Source organism: Phocoena phocoena, chromosome 20, assembly GCF_963924675.1.
Source record: "Phocoena phocoena chromosome 20, mPhoPho1.1, whole genome shotgun sequence".
In the NCBI taxonomy this organism is placed as follows: domain Eukaryota; kingdom Metazoa; phylum Chordata; class Mammalia; order Artiodactyla; family Phocoenidae; genus Phocoena; species Phocoena phocoena.
In genome coordinates this window covers 13,749,012-13,774,513 of record NC_089238.1, presented here as the reverse complement: position 1 = coordinate 13,774,513, position 25,502 = coordinate 13,749,012, and the positions used below count along the sequence as shown (strand labels likewise).

The 25,502-nt window shown below is 51.6% G+C and overlaps 1 protein-coding gene across 1 annotated transcript in view; it reads left to right on the top strand.

Moving 5' to 3' along the window:
• The window catches only part of SIPA1L3 (signal induced proliferation associated 1 like 3), a 94,863-nt gene that overhangs the window by 11,193 nt on the left and 58,168 nt on the right, over positions 1-25,502 (top strand). The window contains exons 3-8 of the mRNA XM_065898587.1: positions 2,387-2,575; positions 3,806-3,980; positions 6,046-6,149; positions 8,921-9,078; positions 14,915-15,491; positions 22,074-22,348. Coding sequence (XP_065754659.1) covers positions 2,387-2,575; positions 3,806-3,980; positions 6,046-6,149; positions 8,921-9,078; positions 14,915-15,491; positions 22,074-22,348 — 1,478 coding nt within the window. The remainder of the gene's footprint in view (positions 1-2,386; positions 2,576-3,805; positions 3,981-6,045; positions 6,150-8,920; positions 9,079-14,914; positions 15,492-22,073; positions 22,349-25,502) is intronic.

Genomic DNA, 25,502 nt, shown 5'->3' with positions numbered 1-25,502 from the left:
GGGTGCTGACAGCAATCCCCTTGGGGGAGGATTTTTTTCCCTGTTCTACTGCAGACTAGGGAGTCATCTTGCTGTGGTGCTGGAGCTGCCGTGCCTCACCCAGAGCACAGCGGAGCCTGGCGGCCGGCAGCACAGCGTAGATGGAAGCCTGCGCTAGTGATAGTGAGGACGGGAAGCAGCAGGGGCTCTCAGACGGGGCTGGCGGGGTGTAAATTGGTACAGCCACTTGGAAAACGATTTGGCAGTTCAGTAAAATTGAAGATTAACATGCCTGGTGACTCAGCAATTTCTCTCCTAGGTATAAACCCAGACGAAAATGTGTCCATGTGCACTAGGAGATGCTTCCGTGAATGTTCCTAACAGCACTGCTCACAGTTGTCAAACGCTGGAAGCAGTTTCCGTGCTCGTCAGCAGTAGGATGGATTAAATCCATTGGGGTAAAAACGTCAGCCTCTTACTGCAGCATGGTCGTATCTCACATCCATAGCATTGAGAGAAGGAAGCCAGATAGAAAAGAATACAAGCGACATGAAGCTCAGAAGCAGGCAGAAATAAATTCTGGTGTGAAAAGTCAGGATAGGGTTGCCATTAGGGAGGTGGGAAGGGGCACAAAAGTGTTTCCGGAGTCTAGTAATGTGTTTCTTGGTCTGGGTGGTGATACCTAGGTATTCACTCTGTGATCATTCCTTGAGCTGTACTTATATGTGTTGTATACTTTTCTGTATATGAATTATATTTCACAGTTAAAAAAATATTTCAAAGAGAAAAATCATGAGCTTTGGAGACGTCAGACCTGGGTTGGAATCCTGGTTCAGCCACTTAGCTGTGGTGACCTTGGCTAAGGCACCTAACCTCTTAGAGCTTCAGTCTTCTTATCTGTAAAATGGAGATAGTAAAATCCCCCCTGAACAGACCTATACCTAGATAGCTGCTATCATTCCTGGGATACAGTGCAGTGAACCATGCCTTCATAAATGTGACTCGTCATTAAGATGTATCTGTTAGAAGTTGCGTTGTCTGCAAAGTAACAGAAAACATGACTAACAATAGCTAAAACAAATACGGGGTTATTTTCATTATCTAACAAGAAGTCTGGGGGTAGGCAGTGGCAGGACATGACTTCTGTGTAATTTTTGTTGTTGTCTCTTTACTTACGATCACAAGATGGCTTCCACAGCTCCAAACATCTTATCCTTATACCAGTGTCCTTAGAAAAAATGGGCAGGTGGAAAGGGGCTTTCCTTTTACCAGGGAAGAAAATCTGCCCTAGACGTCCTCCCCAAGCTGAATTCCATCCCATCTCATTGCCTGGAACTAGTCATGTAGCCAACTATAGGAAAAACTTGGAAAGCAACATCTGCGTAAGAGGAACGAGATGGTCATGATTGGCTTGACTCAGGTTTTCAACCCTGGCTTCACATCAGAATCACCTGAGTAGTATTAAAAGAGACAGAGAGGGGCTTCCCTGGTGGCACAGTGTTTGGGAGTCCGCCTGCCGATGCAGGAGACACGGGTTTGTGTCCCGGTCCGGGAAGATCCCACATGCCGCTGAGCGGCTGGGCTCGTGAGCCATGGCCGCTGGGCCTGCGCGTCTGGAGCCTGTGCTCCGCAACTGGAGAGGCCACAACGGTGAGAGGCCCGCATACCACAAAAAAAATAAAAGAAAAACAAAGAGAGACAGAGAGAGAGAGTGAGTGAGTGTGTGTGTGTGTGTAAGTATACAAATATACAAGTATGTAAGTGTGTGTATACGTACATACGTGTGTGTATACATATATACGTGCGTGTATACATACATGTCTGGGCCCCACCACAGACCAGCCGAATCAGAACCACTGGTGGTGATTTTATTAGGAAACCAGGTTGAAAACCAGTGTCACAATTCAAGATCCAAGATGGTACCAGTGTCCAGGGCAGGCAGGTGTTTTACATAAGAGCTTATGGTAATAAGTGTACACATAATATTATTTCTGATAATGACAGTAAGAGTGTTTGTTTGAGTGTCTACATTGTGGAGCTTGTTTTATCCATTATACCTCTTATTACCTGACATAATCCATCTCCTCACCCGCACGTCAGCTCCAGGAAGACAGGGGTCTTTCTTCTTTCATCATTCGTTGAACAAATGAAGGATGTTCCATCCACCATCTCATTTAGTTCTCCCAACAGTCCTTGGAAGCTGAGGCTCACAGATAGGCAGTCACTTGGTCAAGAACACACAGCCAGGAGGCAGCAAGTTCAAGTTGGTCCAGACCTAGTGCTTTCTGGCAGAGCCCAGGCTACTAACCATCCCACATGTCGCTTTGAGAACAGGACACCCGCATGTGCTCTCATCCCTTCCCGAGTCCTGAGAGCCTCCTAACCTTCCCTCCTCTTCCTCGAGCAGCTCACCACCCTGCGTGGCTCCATCCTGGAGGACGCCACACCCACAGCTATGAAGCATGGGACAGGGCGGGGCCTGCCCCTGAAGGACGCCCTGGAATATGTCATCCCCGAGCTCAACATCCACTGCCTGCGGCTGGCTCTCAACACTCCCAAGGTGACGGAGCAGCTGCTGAAGCTCGACGAGCAAGGGGTGAGCCGGGGCCCAGGGAGGGGGGTGGGGGCACACTGGGGCAGCAGCCTGCAGCCCCACTCCCGGTACCTCCTTCTGTCTCGGTCACTCGTTTTTTTCTCCAAAGAACAGAAACCCAGTCAGGTTAGTTCCAGTAAAAGGAGTGGTCTCCTATCAAATTCTAGGGGTGCCAAGAGCCGGAATGTGACTGGGTCTTAGGAGGGAAATAGTCTAGGAACAAAACAGCCACCAGGTTCCCGTGTGTGTGTGCGTGCTCCATCTCCCTCCCTGCACACTGCCTCCCTCTGCTTCTCTGGCCCTCCCACAGCTCACAGAATTACTGTTAGGATTGTAGGCACATGCAGGCCCCAGTTAGCTGACTCTCAGCCCCAGTAGAGCCTCTGACTGGCCCACACTTAGGTCACATGACTGTCGATGGTCCAGTCACCAGTGAACAGAGGAATCAGGGATACATAAAAAAAACATGGAGGACTTTCCTGGTGGCACAATGATAAGAATCTGCCTGCCAACGCAGGGGACACGGGTTCGAGCTCTGGTCCGGGAGGATCCCACATGCCGCGGAGCAACTAAGCCCATGCGCCACAACTACTGAGCCTGCACTGTAGAGCCCTTGAGCCACAACTACTGAGCCCACGAGCCACAACTACTGAAGCCCACGCTCCTAGAGCCTGTGCTGTGCAAAGAGAGAAGCCACCACAGTGAGAAGCCCACGCACCGCAACAAAGAGTAGCCCCCGCTCGCCGCAACTAGAGAAAGTCCGCGCACAGCAACGAAGACCCAACGCACCAAAAATAAATAAATAAAATTAATTAATTAAAAAAAGAAAAAACATGGTTATCAAGGGCTCACCCCCTAAAAAACAATGTCGACTAGACTGAGTCCTCCAGAATTTCCTTTTGCAGAACCTTAGCCAGGTCCGGTCCACCTACTGTGGGAAGCCGGCCAAGGTCTTTCCCTTGAAAGAATGGCGTCGCCAGCCGCCCTCGGCCCTCTTGTAGAAAGCATGAGAATGGCGGCACCAGCACCTTGTTGTGCCTCCCTGGAATGGCAGGGTGGGAGAGGGACAACTGGGACGTGCCCCCATGCCTTTTTTCTTCTCCGGCTGTAGCACTGAATTCCTGTGTGACCCCGGCAGCTCCCTGGGCTCCGCGCCCGAGAGAGCCTGCTTTGTTCCATGCCCCCCTCCATTCTGCCTGGCCTGCCTCGCTGATGCCGCTCTCGCCTCCGCAGCTCTGCCGGAAACACAAAGTGGGCATCCTCTACTGCAAGGCTGGCCAGAGCTCGGAGGAGGAGATGTACAACAACGAGGAGGCCGGGCCGGCCTTTGAGGAGTTCCTCTCCCTCATCGGAGAGAAGGTCTGCCTGAAGGGCTTCACCAAGTACGCCGCCCAGCTGGACGTCAAGAGTAAGTGGCAGTGGCGGGTGGCCTTGCGGGGGGGGAGCAGGGTGAGTCCCAACCGCACCCTCATCCCGTGAGCTAAGGCCCAAAGGCCTGGTGATACCCAGGTGAGGACTCCGGGCAGCGGGAGCTCGAGGACTCCATTGGTGGGAGTGCGGGCAGTGCAGCCACTCTGGACAGCAGTACCTCATGTTCTGGTAGAGTCTGAAGACTCACTTGCTTTGTGTGTCAGCCCTTGCGCTCCTAGACACGTCCTCTGAGATCCTGTGCACATGTGCGCTGGGAGACGTCCTGAGGGGTCATAGCCACAGACACCTGCATGGTGCCCAGTGTGCACAAGGACCCCAGGGAATACGGTGCTCCTGGCCAGTGTCCCCAACTAACAGGCAGGGCTGCCTTGGCCTCACAGCCACCTGGAGGTCACCTGGCTCTGGCACTGGCCAACCAAGGCTTCAGTGACCTCACCTGTCACAGCTTCTCCCCTAGAATGGAAGCCCACAAGAATAGGGATTCCTCGGTCTGTTTTACTGCTGTTTCCCCTGCACCTACAGTTAAATAAAGCTGGTGGACCTCAGTGCTCAAGAAGGCCAAGGAGTAGGCTTCCAGGGGTGAGTGTGACACCCTGGAGTTACTTGTAGTGCGGTTTGTGGGTTCACTCACGCATCCAGCAAAAACAACCCCCTGGCTGTCCTCCCTGGGCAGGAAGGAGCAGTTCAAGATGATACGAGCAAATATGGGGAACCCAGCCTCATGTGGGGGCTGGGCCTCAAGAACATGGCATGTGACCTGAGAGGGATGGGTTGGAATAAAATAGGCAGAGAGGGAGCAGGAAGTGCGTTCCAGGGAGAAAGAACAGCACGTGCAAAAGCCCTGAGGTCTAAAGGCTGTTGTTCAGGGAATTAATGTGAAGGAGGAAGTGAGGGAGGCAGGCGGGGGCCTTACCATGCAGGACCTTTAGGGCTAAAGATTAGGGATTTTGGTCTGTTTCCTATGAGAATTTTGAAACTCATAAGAGGCAGCCTTGAATACTGTTAAGGAAACACTCTGGAGTCAGATAGCCTGAGTTCCAGTCCAGACGCCACCACTGACTGAAGTGTGTGTGACCTTGGGCAAGTCCCTCCCTCCCTGTGCCTCAGTTTCCCCCATTAGAGCCCCTAATCAGGTGTTTCTCCCTGGTCATAACTCCCCCCCATTAGAGATGAACAGTATTCTGACTCGTACGATTATCATTTCCTTCTTTTCGTCATAGTTTTGCCATCTTCGTATGCATCTCTAAATAATATAATTCACTTTGCCTGTTTGACAACATAATGTGAATGGAATCATACGGTGTGTGCTCCTTTGTGTCTGGCCATTGTATTCGTGGGATTTGCCCATGTGGTGGCTGTGACTCATTTCTTTTCACGGCCGTGTACTTTTCCACATTATGAACTGTTTATCTATTCCTTGGACTAACATTTGGAGGATACTTGTACCCGTATTCCGGGGCATCTGTGTACAATTTCTCTAGGCTGTGATCCTAGGAGATGAAGTGCTGGGTCATCAATTAAGCCTATCTGCAGGTTCAGTCGATCTTACTAAAGAGTTTTCCAAAGTGGTTGTACCACCTGACCAGCCACACAGAAGGTTCCAGTTGCCCCACATCCCCACCAACCCTTGGCACTGTCAGACTCTTAAATGTTTACCAGTCTGGTGGGTGCTTAATGTATGGCTTCCTTTTTATCTAAATTTACTGGATTTTAAAGGGTGGAGTTAAGTGAAAACATCGAGTTAAAAACTAACACAGGGCTTCCCTGGTGGTGCAGTGGTTGAGAGTCCGCCTGCTGATGCAGGGGACACGGGTTCGTGCCCCGGTCCGGGAAGATCCCACATGCCGCGGAGCGGCTGGGCCCGTGAGCCATGGCCGCTGAGCCTGCGCGTCTGGAGCCTCTGCTCCGCAACGGGAGAGGCCACAACAGTGAGAGGCCCGCGTACCGCAAAAAAAAAAAAAAACTAACACAGATGGCATGTGGGATATGGCAGGAGCCCAGGGGTTTTGGAGGCGTGGTGCTAACTGGTGTTTCTGTTTCAGCTGACTCCACGGGAACCCACTCCCTCTACACGACGTACCAGGACTATGAGATCATGTTCCATGTCTCCACCCTGCTCCCTTACACCCCCAACAACAGGCAGCAGGTCAGTGGGGCCCAGGGTGGGGGCCCCAAGTGACTTCCAGTGGGTGCACAGCTGAAGCCGTGGTGCTCTCCCTCCCCACAGCTGTTAGCTGGCTGCCTGCCCGGCACTGGCTCCCCTGGCACCATCCTGTGCAGCACGTGGAGGCCTTTGGCCCTGGAGACCCTCTGCATCACGGTCTTATCACCTGGGGCTTGGCGACTAGGTCAGGTGTCATTCACTGTCAGTTTTCTTCTGTTTCCTTGGCCATCCTTCTACCCCAACTCCCCTCAAGAGTCTCTTGAGTCATCAGGGATCCTATGGAAAAAAAAAAAGTGAATCAGTCAACATTATTTCGACTGCAAGTGATAGAAGCACAAATCAAACTGGCAAAAGCGAAAAATGGGATTTACTAGGTTAGGTAATTCTCAAGTACTGGGAGAGGGCTGGCTTCAGGTATGGCTGGATCCAGGAGCTCAAAGAATGTTAGGAATTCTTTGCATTTCTCGCCTCTGCTTTTCTTCGTAGTGGCCTTATTCACAGATCTTCCCAAGTAGTGCAGAGTCGCCCCCCAGCAGCCCTCGCCTTACATCCCACCAGCTTTGCTACCACGGGAGAAAGAGAGCTGTGCCTTGCAGAAGTCCCAGAAACGTTTCAGGAATGAATCTCATTGGACCACTCACTTGCCAGGCCCAGGGCAGGGATGGAATGGGCTGACTGGCCAAGCCTGAAGGACATGCCCACCCCTAGAGAGGGCGAGTGAGGTCAGCTCAGCTTGAAACGTTGACAGAGATCAGGGAGGTGCTTTCCCAAAGGGGATGGACACGGCTGCCAGAAGGAAGAGGAGGAGGTGCTAGGTGGGTGCAACAGCTGACGCCCACCACCAGGAGCCTCCTCACCTGGACACGCCATGCATGCTCTGTCCGGGAGCAGTTTCTAATGAACAGAAACCCCACAGACTTATGGTTTAGTGTATATATTTTTTTCCATTGGTACAGGTGATGTTGTAGATTTTACTGGCCGAAAATGGTCAAATATCGGTGATTTCAGAAGGTTCACCTAATAGCAGCTGTAAGAGCATTGCTGTCATTAGGCCTGGGTTGGAGTTCTTTCTCTGCCACTTCCTAGCTGTGTAATCTCACCTCCCTGAGCCTCAGATCCCTCCTCTGTAAAATGGGCGGAATGGTAGCACCCATGTCTCAGGGTCATTAGGAGAGGACCCTGTACTCATGCATGAAACTGGGGCTTGAGTTAGGGCCCGACATGAGAGGCGCACAGGAAGCAGACAGAAACCTACTCCTGGACGTCTGGGAGGCATGGTGGGCAAAGCTTGGGTTGTGGAGTCCAGCAGAAGCGGGTTCAAATCCTGGCTGTTTCCCTCCATGACTGTGTGACTTAGGGCAAGACGTTTAACCCCCGGGAACCTAACTTTTCTCATCGGTAAAAGGAGGTAGGATGAGTTAATGACTCACAGCCTTGTTGTAAAGATGAAACGAGGACTTCCCTGGTGGCGCGGTTGTTAAGAATCCGCCTGCCAATGCAGGGGACACGGGTTCTATCCCTGGTCCGGGAGGATCCCACATGCCGTGGAGCAGCTAAGCCCGTGCACCACAACTACTGAGCCTGCGCTCGAGAGCCGGCGAGCCACAACTACTGAGCCCGCATGCAGCAAAGAAGACCCAGTGCAGCCCCAAAATAAATAAATAAAAATTTAAAAAGATGAAACGAGATTGCAGCTTTCAGTTGTGGATGTAAAATGCCTAGTACAGGGCCGGCCACAGTAAATGGGTACTTTATCTAGCAATTTAATTTAATCCAGTGCAAAACACACACAAAGAGCTAAGAGTTCAACAGTGTGAGTTGTGCCACTCTGTGTGACTGGATTTCACACCACGGGCAACCTCATGTAGAGCTACATGTGTCTCCCATCTGCGGACCTCACGTGGCCAATGGGGATTCCTAACAGTTACATGAAGACTAAACTTGTACAAATAAGAACAATATAATTTCAGCAAACAAGTAAAATGTCGTGAGTACATCATCGCCTACAAAGATGACAGAGTTTTTCTCAGAGACCGTGACAGGCAGGGGAGAAAGGACACGGCTCCTGTGGGCTGGTCTGAAGCTGCTGCCCCAGCCTTCTCAACTCAGGTGTCCGAGAAGGGGCGGCAGCAGGGATGGGCCCTGCCAGTGGTCTCGGGTCTGACTCTGCCATCGTCTGTGAGCATGGCCTTGAGCAAGTCGAAAGCCGCCAGCCCATGCTCTTCTCCAAGAGATGTTTCTTGAGCAGCTGCTGTGTGCCAGGCTCTGCTCTAGGCACTGAGGATACAGCAGGGGGCAGCAAACAAAGCAGACAAAACCCTTGTTCTCACGGAGCTGATATGGTAGTGGGAAAAGACAGACAAGAAACAAAAGGAAGAGGGGAAGCCGCTCTACGCTAAGTGTCAACGAGTGTTAAGTAATAAAGGCAGAAAAGCAGAGGGGGTGACATCATGGATAAGACAGTCAGCAAAGGCCTTGTGGGAGGGTGACATTTCAGCCAAGACCTGAAAGGAGGGAGGGCGGGAGTGAGCCATGTGGGGATCTGGGGGAAGAACGTTCCAGGCAGCGGGAAGAGTCAGGGCAGGGGCCTTGAGGAGGAAATGTCTCTGGAGTGTTTGAGGGGCAGCAGGAGGCCAGTGTGGCTGGAGCAGAGTGAGCGAGGGGGAGCACTGAAGGAGACGGCAGGGAGGTGACAGGGTGGATTGTGAGCCTTGAGCCGACCATGACGTTTTCCTCTCCCCGCCGTTTACCAGCTACTAAGGAAGAGGCACATAGGAAACGACATCGTGACGATCATCTTCCAGGAGCCCGGGGCGCTGCCTTTCACCCCCAAGAACATCCGCTCCCACTTTCAGCACGTCTTCATCATTGTCCGAGTCCACAAGCCCTGCACCGATAGCGTCTGCTACAGGTATGCGCCTGCACCCTACCCCTGCATGCACCGGAGACCACAAAAGCTGGTTTCCAACATCCGGGCAGCGTGCGGCAGAGAGAGAGAGAGTGGGGACAGCTTGCGGCAGAGAGAGAGTGGGGGGACAGCTGGCCCAGGTGGGCTGCCTCCTGCGTTTCTTGTTTGTGCTTCAGTAGGGGAGCTCTGTTCACACCTTCCCACACCTTCTGAGAGAGTGATTCTTAACCAGAAAGGGGCATGTCACCCCAGTTTCGATAAGCAAACCATCAGGGATTTGTATTTGCCTGGAATCTTTTGCTTGCAAGTGACAGAAAACCCACCTCAAAAAGGCAGTTATGTACGTTGGTTCTCATAAATGACACGTTCAGGCCTAGCCGGATGTGCTCCACTTCCCTGTTACTTCGTTTGCTGGCAGCTCCAAGCTTAACATCTTCCCAGCTGCAAATCCAGCAAAAAGACAGCTTTCCTTTCCCGGGAAAAGAAGCCCCAGGATTGAGGCTCATTGACCTGCTTGGGGTCACGTGCCCATCCTAGAGTAAGACCACCAGCTGTGCCTGGGCACAGGGCGCATGGGCTGAGAGGCACAGGAAGATCGGAATACGGAAGGATGGAGACAGGGCAGGCAGGGGCCCCCCTCGGGAGGCAGAGCTGAGGCTTCTCTTAGTTCGCAGATCAAGAAGTGACACAAGCCTCAGACCCATTCAGCCTCCTCCCAAAGCACCAGTTCTCACCTGGGGGCGTGGCTGGCCCCCAAAGGACAAATGGAAAGCTCTCTGGCCTCTCACCTCTGACCCCCAACCACCCTGTTGCCTGTCACAGAGGCAACTACTATCAGCTATTTCTCACGTATCCTGATACCTTCGGGCCATACGGGCAAATGCTTACAAGTATTCCTTTTCCACCTTTTAACACACATGGTACCGTATCCCACACACTGTTCTGCATCCTGTATTTCTTCACTCAACAGCCTTTGAGAACTTTGCACACCAGTCCTTAAAGTGCCTCTTCCTTCTCTATGACTGCATATTAGCCCATCACGTGGATGCCTGAGAACCTCCCCCCATCCCTTATCAATGGGCGTTTGGGTTGTTTCCTGTTGCCTGCTGTTACACTCCCCCCCTGCAGTGCATAACCTAGTTTTGTGGGGGAGTTTTGTTTTTTGTTTTTGTGTTTTGGCCATGCTGTGCTGCTTGTGGGATCTTAGTTCCCTGACCAGGGATTGAACCCGGGCCCTCAGCAGTGAAAGCACTGAGTCCTAACCACTGGACTGCCAGAGAAGTCTCCATAACCTAGTTTAGACTGTCATCGCACACGCGTCCAAGTACACAGCTGGGATAGATAAAGTCCCGAGCATGGAGTTACTGGGCCAAAGGGTATGTGCGTAGGTACACTGGGTGGTCTCAGTGGAATTGCCAGAATCTACCAGTTTCTTCTTGGCCAAATGTGTGAGAGAAGGGAGGTGGATTCCAATATGCAGGATGTGCTGTTTGACCACCAGGCTAGATGTGTTGCCCAGTGGCCGCTGGGAGCCAGTACACCGCATGGCAGGGCCTTCACATGGCCCAGGTCCAGGCCTGCAGCCCCCCTCCCTCACCCCCACCCATTTGTTCCCAGGATGGAGCAGCAGCTACGAGGCCCTGCACCTCCAGGCTCCATGTGGGCCTGAGGTTACGTAGATGCTGGCGATGTTCCTCAGCAGCTCAAAGGTAGCCCTGGTGAGCAAAGATGGAGTTGTTCTCGAGCTCACACACACATACACACAGACGCAGAAGGACACAGCCCTCCTGTAGCACATCAGAAGCAGGGGGCTGCTGGGTGGGCCTTTCTCCCCTTTCTCCTAACTGTGAGCTCCCCTCTCCTACCTGGATTATCGCAGGAGCCTGCGGCTGACCTCCTGCCTTTCCAGGCCGGCCTTCACGTGGTTTCCAGAATGATCTCTTTTTTTCTGACGCTCGAAGCTTTCTTGTTTTTTTTTTCAGTTTAATTTGAAATATTTTTATTATGTAATGTTTTAAACATTCTGAAAAGTACAGAGGATAATATAACAGACACCCATGTGCCTACCACCAAATCTAACAGATGTTAACATTTTGCCATATTTGCTTCAGCTCTCCCTTTATTTCTGAAGAAAGAAAATGTTAGAGATACAACCAAAGCTGCCCCTCCTGCAACCCCTTTCTTCCCCTCCTCTCCTTCCCCACACACAGCGGCTCTCTAGACTGACCTTCCCCTGTCCCCCCCGCCCCGGTGTCTCCAAACACGTTTCTGTCTCAGCATTCATCACCCCGTAGGAACAAACTGTTGATGTGACTCTCGCCTCCTTCGAGGGTAACCCCACGTCATACTCACCTTCATACGTCTATGCTGGCCCGGCGCTTGCCATGTAGAGGACCGCAAAGACGCCTTTGCCAGCTAGACACATGCCTGGCCCAAACATTGTAGGCCCTGAGAAGATAGTTGTTGAATAAATAATTGTGAGTGTTCTAGAAATACTGAGCTACAGCGACCAGGTGACCTGGTGGTCGCACCATCTCCTGGCTGCATAAGGAGGTGCCGCCCTTTCCCGCTCGCTTCAAGTGCGTACTTTCTGCGTAGCGCACCAGCATCCCTGCAGCCTGTGGGCTGGGGAAACCCCATCCCTCCTGCTGGGGAAGTGAGGGACCAGCTGTTCTGATTGTCCAGAAACCTTCGGCAGCTTGCAGTTTCATAATTCTTAAAATCATGAATCAGGACTATGGGAAGAGCCCAAATCTGTCACTATAAGCAGCCACGTCCTGAATGAAGAAGTTGCAGAGCCATTCACATCTGTAAAGCACAGTCTGAACACGGCTTTAATGAGAGTAGAGAGACTGGCGAGGTTGTCTTATCCATCCACCTGCCTGGAGGCAAGGCCACGCCCACAGGGTTTCCCACAGAGGAAAAGCTGCCTGGTTTGTGTGGCCTTTGAAGAACCTCTCCACCAGGAAATGCCTTTTTCTGTCAAACCTACCCATTGGTAGGAATCTGTTTCTTCTTGGTCTGTCTGTTCAAGTTTAAATCATTACTTGAATCGGTATTGAACACCTGTGCTGGCTCTGGGGCATCAGCTGAGCCCAAGTGGGTGGCACCCGCCCACACACTTTCCCGGGATGTAGAGAAGGTTTCACTGCCCAGTGAACCGTGGAGGTGGAGAGCAAGGGGTCTGGCCTGACCCACCTGAGTCTGCAGTAGCTCCCTCCATGGTCTCCTGCACATTCTCTGGTCCCGCCCATCCCTTTCTTCATGGGGCGGCCACGGTGATCCTTACAGATTGTCAGCCTGGCACCTGCATTCATCAGGGACCCGCAAGAAGCAGGTGCCCCCCACTCTGGGTTTTAACTGAGGGATTAATGAACAGACTAATAGGTGTGGGTATGTTAAGGGAACCAATACAGGAAAATGAGACATCCAGGGACCAGCAACAGCAGGGAGCCATTACCCCACCCCCAGGGATGAGGTCAGAAGGGGATGGGAGAAGTTTCTGGAAACTAGGGAGAACTACGGCTTTGGGAGAGGGGCTGCACAGCAGAAGCTGTGGCTGTTGAGTAAAGGGCCCAGGACTACAGCCACTGCCGCCGTCCGAGCCCAGCAGGGAGGCAGTGAAGGGAAATAAATACTCCACCCTCTCTCCTCTCACCTTCCCGTAGCCTGGCCAGGGGAACCCAGTGAAGGTCGCACAGCCTGTAGAAACCCACCTTCCAGGGCAGAAAATGGCAGAGGCTGCGTCTGGGGGCACAGGTGGTGAATAGCCAGCCCAGATGGTAAAATGGTTGCTTGTTTCGGGATGAAAAGCGCTAACTCGCCATCAAGGCCCTGCCTGGCCTGGTCCCTGGTGACCTCATCAGCCTTCCCCCCTTCACTGCCTGGGCTCCGGGCACCCCGGCCTCACCTCGCCCTGCACGTGCTCTTTCCTGTCGGGCCTTGTTCCTCCCATGCCCACTGCCTGCACGGCCCTTCCCTTAGCTCTTCCTCTGTCTCCTACTCAGCGGCAGATCCCAGTGTAACTTCTCTTCCTCACAGCGGCCTTCCCAGAACACTAAATCCCCAGGGCCCAAGAGGGGGCGCGTCCCAGAAGCGCTGGTCAAACAAATGCATGAATGTCACCCTGTCCTCTTGTCAAGTTGGGTGGGGGCTTGGGTGTCGAAACCTGAACAAGCCTTTCATTGTGATTGGGTTTCACAAAACAGGTTTTAATCAAGAATCTCATTATTTTAAAAACTGTCTTATGGTATGAAATCTCTCCCAACACCGTAATCACAAGCTGACATTTTTATAGAAGGTGAATGCAGTACTCTCTAAGAAAAACCTCATTTTCAGCACCTCATACTGTTTTTTAATCGTCATTATGTAAACAGCACAACTCATGGTGTCTCTGGAGCCCCTTTAAATGTCTTTCCTTGAGAGTTATCTTCCCCTGCACCCTGGGTGTTCACTCTGGCAGGTGCTATAGCCTTTCTGCCTAATACTAGAAATCGTCTAACTTGTAGCCAGCCACTGAGTCTCGAATGTCACACACGAGGTTCATCAAGTCTAAACTTGACTTATCAGCAAATCTCCTGCCTCCCAGCTCAGGATTGCCTCTGCCTGGGAACCTCGGTGGATGGGGAGCCTGCTTCCCTGTCCTCTGTTTCTCTGCCTTGCACTTCCCCTCCCCCAGGCCTGCTCACTGCCAGTTTCTGACCTGTCCAGGGTTGGAGCACAAGGAGAAAACGAGAGACAGGGAAATGTCACTGGGGCTCTGGTCACAGCTGGCTGCGTGCTCTCTGGGCTCTGCGGGGGCTCCCTGCCCACCTTCTAGATCTCCCAGGCAGGAGCAGACCCAAGTCTCCTCCTAAATATAAGGGTCACCTAGGGACAGCCCCTATTCATGGGGCCACTTTCTCCAAAGATTTTCCTCCCAATGAGATCCTCCCTCTCTAATTTGCGTAGTGGGTGAGAAGGTTATTTGGGGGAACAGGTTTTAGATCATTTCCTTTTTACTTTCTCACTCAGTTGCTATCTGATTTCGATCATAATAGCATCTCAGTCAACACTGAAGTAGGAAGAGCCCCATCCTAATTTCCCCATACAATGAATTTTCAGAACAGCCTTTGTAGAGATGATTTACAAAGTGTGTTAGTCTTACACAAGTGTCTGAAAGGAGTAAATCACAGAACGTTCCATGCCATTCAGGTGTTCCTACAATAATGCTCCTTAACAAACCACCCCAAAGCCCAGTGGCTCACAAACATTATCATTTCTTCTTGGCTCACACATCTGCAGGTCAGCTGAGGTCTGGCTGGCCCTGGCTGCAGGTGTGCTCCAGGTGTCCTCATCCTCCTGGACCAGTAGGCCCCGGGGCATGTTCACGTCATGGCGAGGGCAGGTGCATAGGAGGCAGGCCTGGCCCGCACACACATTTGTGCCTTTGCTCGAAAGCCATTGTCCACATCAAGTCACATGACCAGGCTCAGGCTCAGTGGGGTGGGGATGTACCTGCCCACAAAGGTAGAGAGGAAAGGGTGAGTTTTTGCCAAACTATAATTTACCGCAAGCCTGTATGTATGTAAAACAAGATTAACTGAAGTTGAACAATGCTAGGAAAATTATCCTTTGAATATCAGTGGATGTTCTAACATCTGTTGTATAGGAAGTAAAAATGCATGCATGTGCCCTAAGACTTTCTCCAGTTTCCAGTCTAGTCGGCTGACAACTTACTAGTTAGACGTAGACTTCCGTTCTTAGAAAGGAAACTCCTCCTTCTGGTCATGTATTGTCTTTCTAAAGGAACTCTCAAGTGCCTGTCTTTCTACCATCTAAATAATTTCTCCCTCCTCAGTATGGCTGTGACCCGATCCAAAGACGCTCCTCCTTTCGGACCCCCCATCCCCAGTGGAACCACATTCCGCAAATCTGATGTCTTCAGAGACTTCTTGCTGGCCAAGGTGATTAATGCTGAGAATGCCGCGCACAAGTCCGACAAGTTCCACACCATGGCCACCAGGACCCGCCAGGAGTACCTCAAGGACCTGGCTGAAAACTGTGTCTCCAACACACCCATTGACTCCACCGGCAAGTTCAACCTCATCTCCCTGACCTCCAAGAAGAAGGAGAAGACAAAAGCCCGGGCAGGCGCTGAGCAGCACAGCGCTGGGGCCATCGCCTGGAGGGTGGCGGCTGAGGACTTCGCCCAGGGGGTAGAAATCGACTGCATTTTGGGAATTTCCAACGAGTTTGTGGTGCTCCTGGATCTACGCACCAAGGAGGTGGTGTTCAACTGCTACTGCGGGGATGTCATCGGCTGGACCCCAGACTCCTCGACGCTCAAAATCTTCTACGGGCGAGGGGACCACATCTTCCTAAAGGCCTCTGAGGGTTCTGTGGAGGACATAAGGGAAATTGTCCAGAGGCTGAAGGTAAGGGAGAGAGCTTCTCAAGGGTGCTGCAGTTCTGTGGTCTGGCAGAGGCCTTAGGAACCACCAAAATGCCTCCCTGAGCCCAGTCAGTTAGGCCAGGACACTCATCGGCCCCAAGAGAATCAGAATTGTCACTTACACACCAGGGGTCTAGTGGGTCCCACAGCCTGGGTTCTTTCTGGGGAAGGTGTCCGAGGCTCTCCGTGCCATCACCTTGGGAGGACAAAAGGCATATTTACTCACTGAAGATGTTGATAGGAAAGATAAGTTTAAACTCGTGTTCAAAATGTAAGGATACTTTCCAGAAGAATTAAAACAGAATGAAAGGTTTCCAGACTGTTAAAATATAGGACAGAAACAGGATGTTGCGGTGGGGAGTATACAAAAGCATAATAAAAGAAACAAAACAAACAGAAAATTATATGGCAGGAATAATTCCACATCAGTAATCACAATAAACGTGAGTGGTTTAACATCTCCTGTTAAAAAACAAAGACTCACAGTCTGGATAAAAATCTTAACCCTAAGCTCTCGGTAGCTCAGGCTCAGACCGTTGCCAAACCAAGGGTAGCAGATTGGTTTCAAGTCACATGACAACTTAGTTGGTAATGGCCGTTTGAAGCATTGGGCTAAGAAGTACTAAGGCCACATCTGAGCCCCGTGTGAAGGAATGCTGTGGTCGGTGATTGGCTCTCAGTGGGTTTAGCAGAATGGCATGTCACGCGTGGAATAGAGAAGGCAGTGTATCACGAGAGTTAACACAGGTTCTTGAATCGGAAGGCCTGGCTTCAACTCCCGGCACTGCCACTTACCAGCTGTGTAACCTCACCCTGTTACTTAACTGCTGGGTGACTCAGTTTCCCCATCTGAAAAATGGGAACAGTAATCATCCTACATCATGTAAAAGTTTTAAGGATTGAATGAGTTATGTGGCCCAGGCAAGCTGGCCTGACTTGGGAGACCGTGACCTCCAGAGGCCACTGTGACAGCTGGCTGTCCTCACCCTTCTAGGCCTTTGCACTTGCCCTTTGAGTTCAGTTGGATTGGTAAAGCCCTGCTCTCAGCTTCCCTGACTCCAAAATTCATGCCCCGCCTTAGACTACCACAGTAGCTTGTGTGTAGATTTCCCATTAGGATGTGAGGTCCGTGAACGAGGGCCTCTGACTGTTTTGCTCACTTGCTTATCTCATATGCACAGATCAGAGCTGGCACGTAGTAGGTGGTCAGTAAATGCTGATTAGTTGGTTAGTTGAATGAGATGACTGAACCCTGACTCTGTGCTAATGAGCCATTTACGTGCATGACCTCACAGTTCTTCACCCACCCCGTGGAATGTAGGCACTGTTTTTATCCCCACTTGACAGATGAGAAATGCAAGGTTCAGAGAGGTATAGATACTCACAGAAGGTCATACAGTAGGTGGCAGACTGGGATCTGAATCCAGATTTTTCTGACTCCAAAACCTGTTTGTGCCCAGACTTGAGGCTGATAACTGCTTGCCCGGTGTCTCCACTCGACCTTGAAACTTAACATGTCTAAGAGCAAGCTCCGGGCTTCCCAGGTGGTGCAGTAGTTGAGAGTCCGCCTGCCGATGCAGGGGACACGGGTTCGTGCCCCGGTCCGGGAAGATCCCACATGCCGCGGAGCGGCTGGGCCCGTGAGCCATGGCCGCTGAGCCTGTGCGTCCGGAGCCTGTGCTCCGCAGCTGGAGAGGCCACAGCGGTGAGGGGCCTATGTACCGCAAAAGAAAAAAAAAAATCTGATTTAAGAGCAAGCTCCTAGTTTCCTATCCCCATGCCTCCCAGGGTTCTCCTGTGTCAGCAGAGGACAAGCCCATCACTTATTTGTGGGATCAGAGGCCTCAGCATCAGCCTCACTCCTCTTTCTCTCACACCCACATCCAATCTGTCAGCTCCATCTCCAGTAGGCAGGCTACACTACTTCTCCCCCTTCCATAGCCCCTCCTGGCCTATCCGGTAGCCTCCTCGCTGGTCTCCTTTGCATCAACACTTGCTTCCCTGTGTTCTCTTCTCAGTAAGGTCGTCAGAGGGATCCGATCATGTCACTGCTCTGCTCAAACCCCTCAGCTCACTCTGGGTAAAGGCCCAATTCCTTACGGTGGCCCCTGAGGCCCTGCGTGGCCTCTCTGTCAGCCTCTCTGGTCTTGGCCCCCCTTGCTCTCTCTGCTCCAGGCACACAGACCTCTGCTGTTTCCCGAGTGTGCTCATCAGGCATCCAGCCTCAGGGCCTTTGCACTGACCGTGCCCTCTTGCTGGAACACTCCCTCATCCCCACATGGCTCCCTCCCCTTGTATATGCCTTTAGTCAGATGTCACCTGTCAGTGAGGCCTCATTATCCAAAATTGCAAACTCCCCTCCCCAACTCGGCCCTGAGCGTATTCCACCCACTTTCCCCGCTTTAATTTTCTCGATAGCCCCTACCACCACCTGACGTGTATGTTTACGTATTTGTTGTTTGCCGCTGTGTCCTCAGCACCTAGGCCAGCGTCTGGTGTGCAGCAGGCACTCAGTGACCGTGGACTGAATAGTCGCCTGCGTGCTACCCTGTAGTAATAGCAAAAGTGGCCATTCATGGGGGGCCGACTGTCTGACTGCTTGCAGCCTTGCACAACCTTGCATTTCTTCTTCCCAAAAGCCCAGTGAGGGAGATACTGTTATCACCCCCGATTCACAGATGAGGAAGCTGAGGTCCAGAGAGGTAAAGGGACTTGCCCAGGGCCCAGAGAGAGTGAAGGGCCTGGGTTCTTAAACATGAGAGGTCTTCCTCCCAAAATCCTGACGGCAGCTTGCGTTTCTTGAGCAGTGACCGTGCCAGGCACTGTGCCAGGCTACGTGGTTTACCCACATCCTTTCTGTCCCACGCCCACCCCCGTGCCTACTGTTGGTGCAGTGCTTTTAGAGCACATTTCCACAGCCCCCCTCACAATCTCAATGCCCCAAAGCCCGCTGAGAAACCGGGCAGCCAGGAAGTGATGACATAAGCCATCTTCTGTGAAGCGACAGGGCCATCTTAAATGGCTCACAAGGTGAGTCTTTCTTTATGAAGTCCTCCAGGGTGAGGGGTCCACACCCTCCCCTGGCACAGCTGGGATTCAGACATCCTTTGTTAAGTCGACAGGTTTTATTATGTGCCGGGCCCTGGGCCAGGCAGTGCTGGGACTCAGCAGTGACCATGGTGGGCCCAGGCTCCCATCCGAGGCAGACACTGAACAGGAATCACAAGTGCCAAGAGGCTAAAAGGCAGAGTGTTGAGGATGCCAGGGCAGCCTGTCATGGTGGGCGGTCTCAAACCCACAGATGGGATGCAGCCCCCAGACATATTTAATTAGTTACCAGTGCTTAACTTTCCGAGGATTTCGTATGAACCTAGCTTTCTGGCTTCTCTTGAAAAACTGGGGGATCTGGCTATCCAGGGCCTATGTTTATACTGGTCAGGAGTCAGCTGAAGCAGGGTGTTGGGTGCCCCCTTTACACAGGGTGTGAGTGCACCATTTGACCATGGTTGTCACCAGCCTGCATCTCCCATTACCCACCAAGCACCCCAGCTTGTGAGCCTTGGCCTGGGGTAGAGCGAGGCTTCCCTGAGGAAATGACTTAAACTGAAACTAGAGTAGTAAGTAGGAATCATCCTGGTGAAGAATGAGGGGGAAAATAAATAAAAGAGAAAAAAAAAAAAAAAGGCAGGGGAAGCAGCACAGGGGCTAAAAGATAGAGTTAAGGAGTCAGATCTGCTTTATGACCTTGGGCCACTGACATGCCTCAGATTCTCCAGCTGTAAAACAAGCAAATTATTGTATGTACGTCATAAGTGAGATGTTAGAGAAATTGGGCATTGAAAGGACTTAACCAATGCCTGGCACACAAAGATCGGTCCCCAAGAAAATTAGCTTTAAAGGGGGCAGGGTGGCCGCATGACACAGCAGAGGTTCCTCTGAACTCACTGTGTGTTTGGTCTCATAAGGTGTTCCGTGTGCCATGGAGCCTCTCTGGAAGCTTGTGAACATCGGGAATGGTGTTCTTCTTTGGGTGGGGCTGCCTCCGGATTGTAAACAAAAGCAAATGGCACAGAAGTTTCAGGACACTAAGCCAGAGCAGCCCGAGTTCCCCTACTGGCTCTCTCCCCCATCCAGAATGACCCAAAGCAGCCATACTGGGTAGTTGCAGGCTGAGCTGCTAAAAGAAAGAGAGAGAGAGACTGAGAAATCCAGTGGCTGAAATAAGATGGGAGTTTATTTTTTTTGTAGTTAGCGCTCAGGCTGCTCAAAGCTGGCAGAGACAGCTCAGGGACTCACGTCCCTTCCACCTGTGGCTCCTTCTTTCCCTTCGATATTGTACTTTTCAGCATGGTCAACGTGGAGTCACTCCATATCCATGTTCCTGTCTGCAGGAAGGGAGAAAGTGTGAGCGTGGAGGACAAGCAATTTTATTTTTAAACACACTGTGCCATCACTGCCCAAAACCAAGACATGTCCACACCCAGCTGCAAGGGAAGCTGAGAAATGTGGTCCCTAACCAGGTGGCCATGCCCCCATCAAAACTCTTGATTTGCGGTGGGCAGGGGGGTCTCATTACTCAAAGGAAGAAGGGGAGGATGGAGAGTAGAAGGCACTTAGCAGTCCTCCTGCACAGCAGTGCCTGAGCCGTCGGGGCCTCTGCGGGGGGCTGGCTCTCGGAACAGCCCGGGACTCCCAGGGCTGGTGCTGCCTAATCGGGCACAGGCACGGACACACAGGACTCTCCTGTGAATCACCCACAGCCAAATTCTTTGGACACAAGGGTGACGGCTTCAAAGGGAAGAGGAATTTTGACTCCCAAAGCAGAAGTAGTGGTCTAGGATGGAGCCGCCCACAACTTTCTCTTTTGAGGCACTGAACAGTAGACTCCTTTCCAACCAACTTTTTTAAACTTATTAATCGTGGAAATTTTCAAACATACGGAAAAGTAAAGAGACTCACCTAGTGAATTTGTAGCTCCATCACCAGTTTCCATAGTTATCAGCCCGTGGCCTGTCTTGATTTTCCCTTCCCTCCCTTCTCTTCCCCTGATTCTTTTGAAACAAATCCTAGACATCCTATCATTTCATCAGTAAACATCTCAACATTTATCTCTAGAACATATGGACTCTGTAAAAATAACTATTTTGTCATTATCATACATAAAAAATTAACAGTAACTCCTTATTGTCACGTAAACAAGTTGGGTTATGAAATCAATTACTGGGTCTCAATCAACAATTCTCAAAGATAGCGTAGAAAAGATTGAAACGTATCCAAGTGGATCCCAGTGGGGAAGGACTTGGTTTCGTGGAGCTTTGTTCCAGTGTTACATGTTTCCTCACTTCCAAATTCTCACTGTCCAGACCAGGAACAAATGTGTTTACATTTTCAGGCAAGTCTTTTGCCATCCAAACTCATTTCTCGCTACCCACACTCGGGAATGTCAGTGTGGATTGCAAGGAATATTTTTGTATATATGGATATGTGCGTAAATGTGTGAATGCATAGCGTGGCTTGTGACATAAAATTCTTAATTACTGTGCTACTCTAATAGGTACATCAGGTAGCCTTCTAGCCAGGGAATGACTTCTCACAGGAAACGTGAACCATTACACGAACGCTTTCCTTAATGCAGTTTTAGGATAGGGCAGACAAATCCTGATGTAACTTTTTTAACAGCTACGGCTTGTTAAGTTAATCTTTTTGTCCCAGGAAGAGGAGGGAATCCCTCAGGACCTGCTGAAGAACCAGGGGTTCTGTTCAGTGGCTTCTCATATCTATGGTAATCATGACAAAAGTCTCATACAAATGAAGCAGGGAGTAAATTGGAGGCATGGCCCTGTGTGGTCTGGTCGGCTCCAGGATGGGGGACGGTCTGGGAAGGAGATTGGGAAGGGGTTTGTACCTCTAAGAATGATGTCATGAAGTAAAAAATATGGCCCAAGCCCCCAACCTAGAAAAGGTCGCAGGATCTCTGGTCTGTTGCCTCTCTGGCTTTTACTCTGGTCACAGTCACCATATTGGTCAGGATGCATTATTAGTGGCTTCAGATAACAAAAGTTTATGTCACTCCCGCCACGAATCCATCTTAGGTTCAGCTGGTGCCTGTGCTCCACGTTATTCTAACTTCGGGACCCTAGCTGACCAAACAACCACTCTCCGGAATAATCCTAGAGGCTGTGGCTGAGGGGAAAGGCCTGCAAAGGGTCTTGAATTGGCAGTGAAATGCCCCAGCCCAGACAGTATGCCATTTCCATTCCACACTTCATTGGCCAGAACAAGTCCCAGAGACCACCACCAGTGGGGCGGGGGGTGGGGGGAGGGCATTTGGAGATCACAGCTCATGACCGCCACCTCTGTGTGAGGTATCCACGTTTCTCCACAAGTCAGGAACCCCGGGCTGGGACTAGGTGGGTGTTTGCACTCCTGTACCCCGACATCACCTGGGAGGGTAGACGGGGGTCAGCAGGGTCTTTGGCCTCAAAGGGCAGAATCTGACCAGGAATCTCCCACAAGAGCTGACCCCGAGCAGCTTGTGAGGCTAGACCCCACGTGTTGCCTGCAGGTGATGACCAATGGCTGGGAGACGGTGGACATGACCCTGCGGCGGAACGGGCTCGGGCAGCTGGGCTTCCACGTGAAGTACGACGGGACCGTGGCCGAGGTGGAGGACTACGGGTTTGCCTGGCAGGCCGGCCTCCGGCAGGGCAGCCGCCTGGTGGAGATCTGCAAGGTGGCCGTGGTCACGCTGACCCACGACCAGATGATCGACCTGCTGCGCACCTCCGTCACCGTCAAGGTGGTCATCATCCCGCCTTTCGACGACGGCACACCTCGGAGGTAAGTCTGTCCACCCTGAAAGGTCGGCAGCTCCCCAGGTGCTGGCACTTGAAGCCCTCCCTCGGTAGGAAAAGTGATAGTGGTGACGGGGTCAGAGCTAATATCTGTGGAACCCCTCCTGCAAGCCAGTCGCAGTCGAAGCTCTCCACGTGTGTGCTGTCCCATCCAGCCTCCACAACAGCCCTGTGAGGCGGGCGACCTCCTTGGTCACACACAGCGTTAAAAGTCCTTGACTGAGGGCACATGGCACTTCACTCATTTGTTCAGCACATATGTATTGAGCCCTTACTGTGTGCACGCTCCATTTGAAGTGCTCAGGATACAGCGATGAACGAAATAAAGTTCCCTTGGAGTTTGTGTCCTGAGGGAAGGACAGGCAATCATCAAATAGCTGTATAATACAGGACCTGGCAGTGATGAGGTCTGAGAAGAGAAAGTGGGGTCGTTGAAGGGTTTGCAGCGTGGCGGGAGAGTGGCTTACGGGGTGGTCAGGGAAGGCTCCCGGGTGGAGGCCACCATGTAGTTTTCCGGGCTAGCGGGTCCGAGACAGGAACAAGCCAGGACAGGGTCTCCAAAGTGTCAGTGTGTGTGGTGTATTCCTGAAGCACAGGGAGGCCGGTGTGGCTGGAGCACAGAGAGCAAGGCTGCGAGATGGGAGAGACGGACAGACTGGGGGGCCTTTCTGGACACGGTGATGAGCTTGGGTTTTGTTCACTAGGAAGCCAGTGCAGTGTTTGTTTCTTTTCATTTTGTTTTCTTTTGTTTTAATGGAACATTTCAAACATATGAAAAGTATGCTGAGCCCCTTTTTTCAACATTTATCAACATGTGGCCAGTTCTTGTTTTGTTTTTTGTTTGCTTTTTAAATATTTATTTATTTGGTTGCGCTGGGTGTTAGTTGCAGCAGGCGGGCTCCTTAGTTGCAGCTCATCAGCTCCTTAGTTGCAGCACACAGGCTCTTTAGTTGTGGTTTGCCGGCTCCTCAGTTGTGGCATGCAAACTCTTAGTTACAGCATGCATGTGGGATCTAGTTCCCTGACCAGGAATTGAACCTGGGCCCCCTGCATTGGGAGCACGGAGTTGTATCCACTGTGCCACCGGGGAAGTCCAAGTTTTTGGGTTTTTTTTTAATTCCATACCTCCCCACCTTGGATTATTTGAAGCAATCCCAACTCCTTGGAATGTATCTCTACCCAGTCAGGACCTTTAAAAAATTATTATTACACTTAAAAAATTTAGCAGAAAGTCAGCCTCAACTGCCCAGTCTATCTTTAACTTCTTTTGTATCAGAGAGAGATTTTTTTAAAAACAGTTGTTTTGTTACTCAGGCTCCTCCTGTGGCATTTGGTTGATGTGCCTCTTCAGGCTTTTCTAATCTGTAAGTTTCCCCTCCCTCTTATTTTTTTCTTACAGCTTACTTTGGGAGGAAACCGGGTCACTTGTCCTTTAGAGTTTCCCACGTCCTGGCTTTAGCTGCTTGGACACCACCCCTCTGGTGTCCTTTAACCTGTTTTTCTAGCATGTGTATTTCCTATAAACTGAAGTTCAGCATAGAAGCTTGATCAGATTCTGGTTGAATTTCTTTTGGTAACGGCACTTCCCAGGTGTGCATACATTAGGAGGCATCAAATGTCTGGTTGTCCCTGTGTGAGTGATACCAAGGGCGCTCAGAGGGTTCAGATGGTGGCAACCTGACCCTTGACCATACGTTTCCCTTCAGCTCTCAGCAGTCATTCGTGATCATTGCCTGGATCCCCTGTGTCATTACAGGTCACATTGAAGTGATGTCCTCATTTCTGTCATTCCTGTGTTATTTATTGGCTGGAATTCTTCCCTTTTTTTTTTTTAATCTTTATTTTATTTTTTGGCCGTCCCGTGATATGCGGGATCTTAGTTCCCCGACCAGGGATCGAACCTGTGCCCCCTGCGTTGGAAGCCCAGAGTCTTAACCACTGGACTGCCAGGGACGCCCCTGGAATTCTTCTAAAAACAACTATCCTTGGGCTTCCCTGGTGGCACAGTGGTTGAGAGTCCGCCTGCCGATGCAGGGGACACGGTTCATGCCCCAGTCCGGGAAGATCCCACATGCCGCGGAGTGGCTGGGCCCGTGAGCTATGGCCGCTAGAATCACTACATTCCAAGTGTCGGAAACACAGCTGCACAGAGGAGAGTCAAGGCCTGGGCCCTCACAGCCCTGCTAAATGGATCGGGGGAAACAAGCAGTAAACAAGTAAGCAAGTGAGATGGTTCATATAGCCAAAGGGGGAGGCAGCTGAGCGTAGTGGGAAGGCAGGCTCTGCAGGGATCTTGCCTACGTTTGACTCCAAGCTCCTCCTCCTATTAACTGTGACCCTGGGCAAGTGGCCTCACCACTCTCTGCCTGTTTCCTCATTTGTAAAATAGGGACAAGAATAGATCTTTCCCTACAGGTGGTTGTGAGGTCGGGGGAGGTAAGGCCTATAGAGCACACGGAACAGGACTTGGCCTGTAGGAGGCACTCTGAAGACACCAGCTGTGAGATCCTGTGTGTGAGGATCACACATAGGGTGTGACCCGACATCGGGTAAGGGCTCGGGGAAGGCCTGGAGACACGAAGGAGCCAGGGGAGGGGCCTTGCGGGCAGGGAGTAGCCATCACAAAGGTGAGGACAGAGGCCCTTGGCTTGTTGATGGAGCAGAAAGAGGGTCATGTGGCTGGAGCTGAGCGAGCCACGAGAGAGGCACGAGATGAGGTGACACTGAGTGCTTATATACATGACCTCGCAGGGCTGGTATGATCCCCGATTTACCAGTGAGAAGACTGACGCCCAGAGTGGCCCAGTGTCTTGTGCAGAGTTGTACGGCTACTGAGTGGCGAGCAAAACTCAGTCCAGCTTCCGTGTCCAGATCCTCAGCTGCCTCTGAAAGCGATTGAGAGCTGTGGGCGTGTGCGTTCTGGCTGTACCAGCCCCATCTTCTTGAGTCTTTTTGCTCTGACCTTGGTGGGGGCTGGTTCTGGGCAGGCTTAAACCCTGCTGCAACCAAGGACTTAGCCACTCACACCCCAGCCCACCGGCCTCGGGACTCCGGTCAGGCCCCAGGCGTCCCCTCTTCCCAGCCCTCTTCCGGGGCCTCCTCCACCCCTGCACAGAGCCGAGGCCTGGCCACACCTGCTC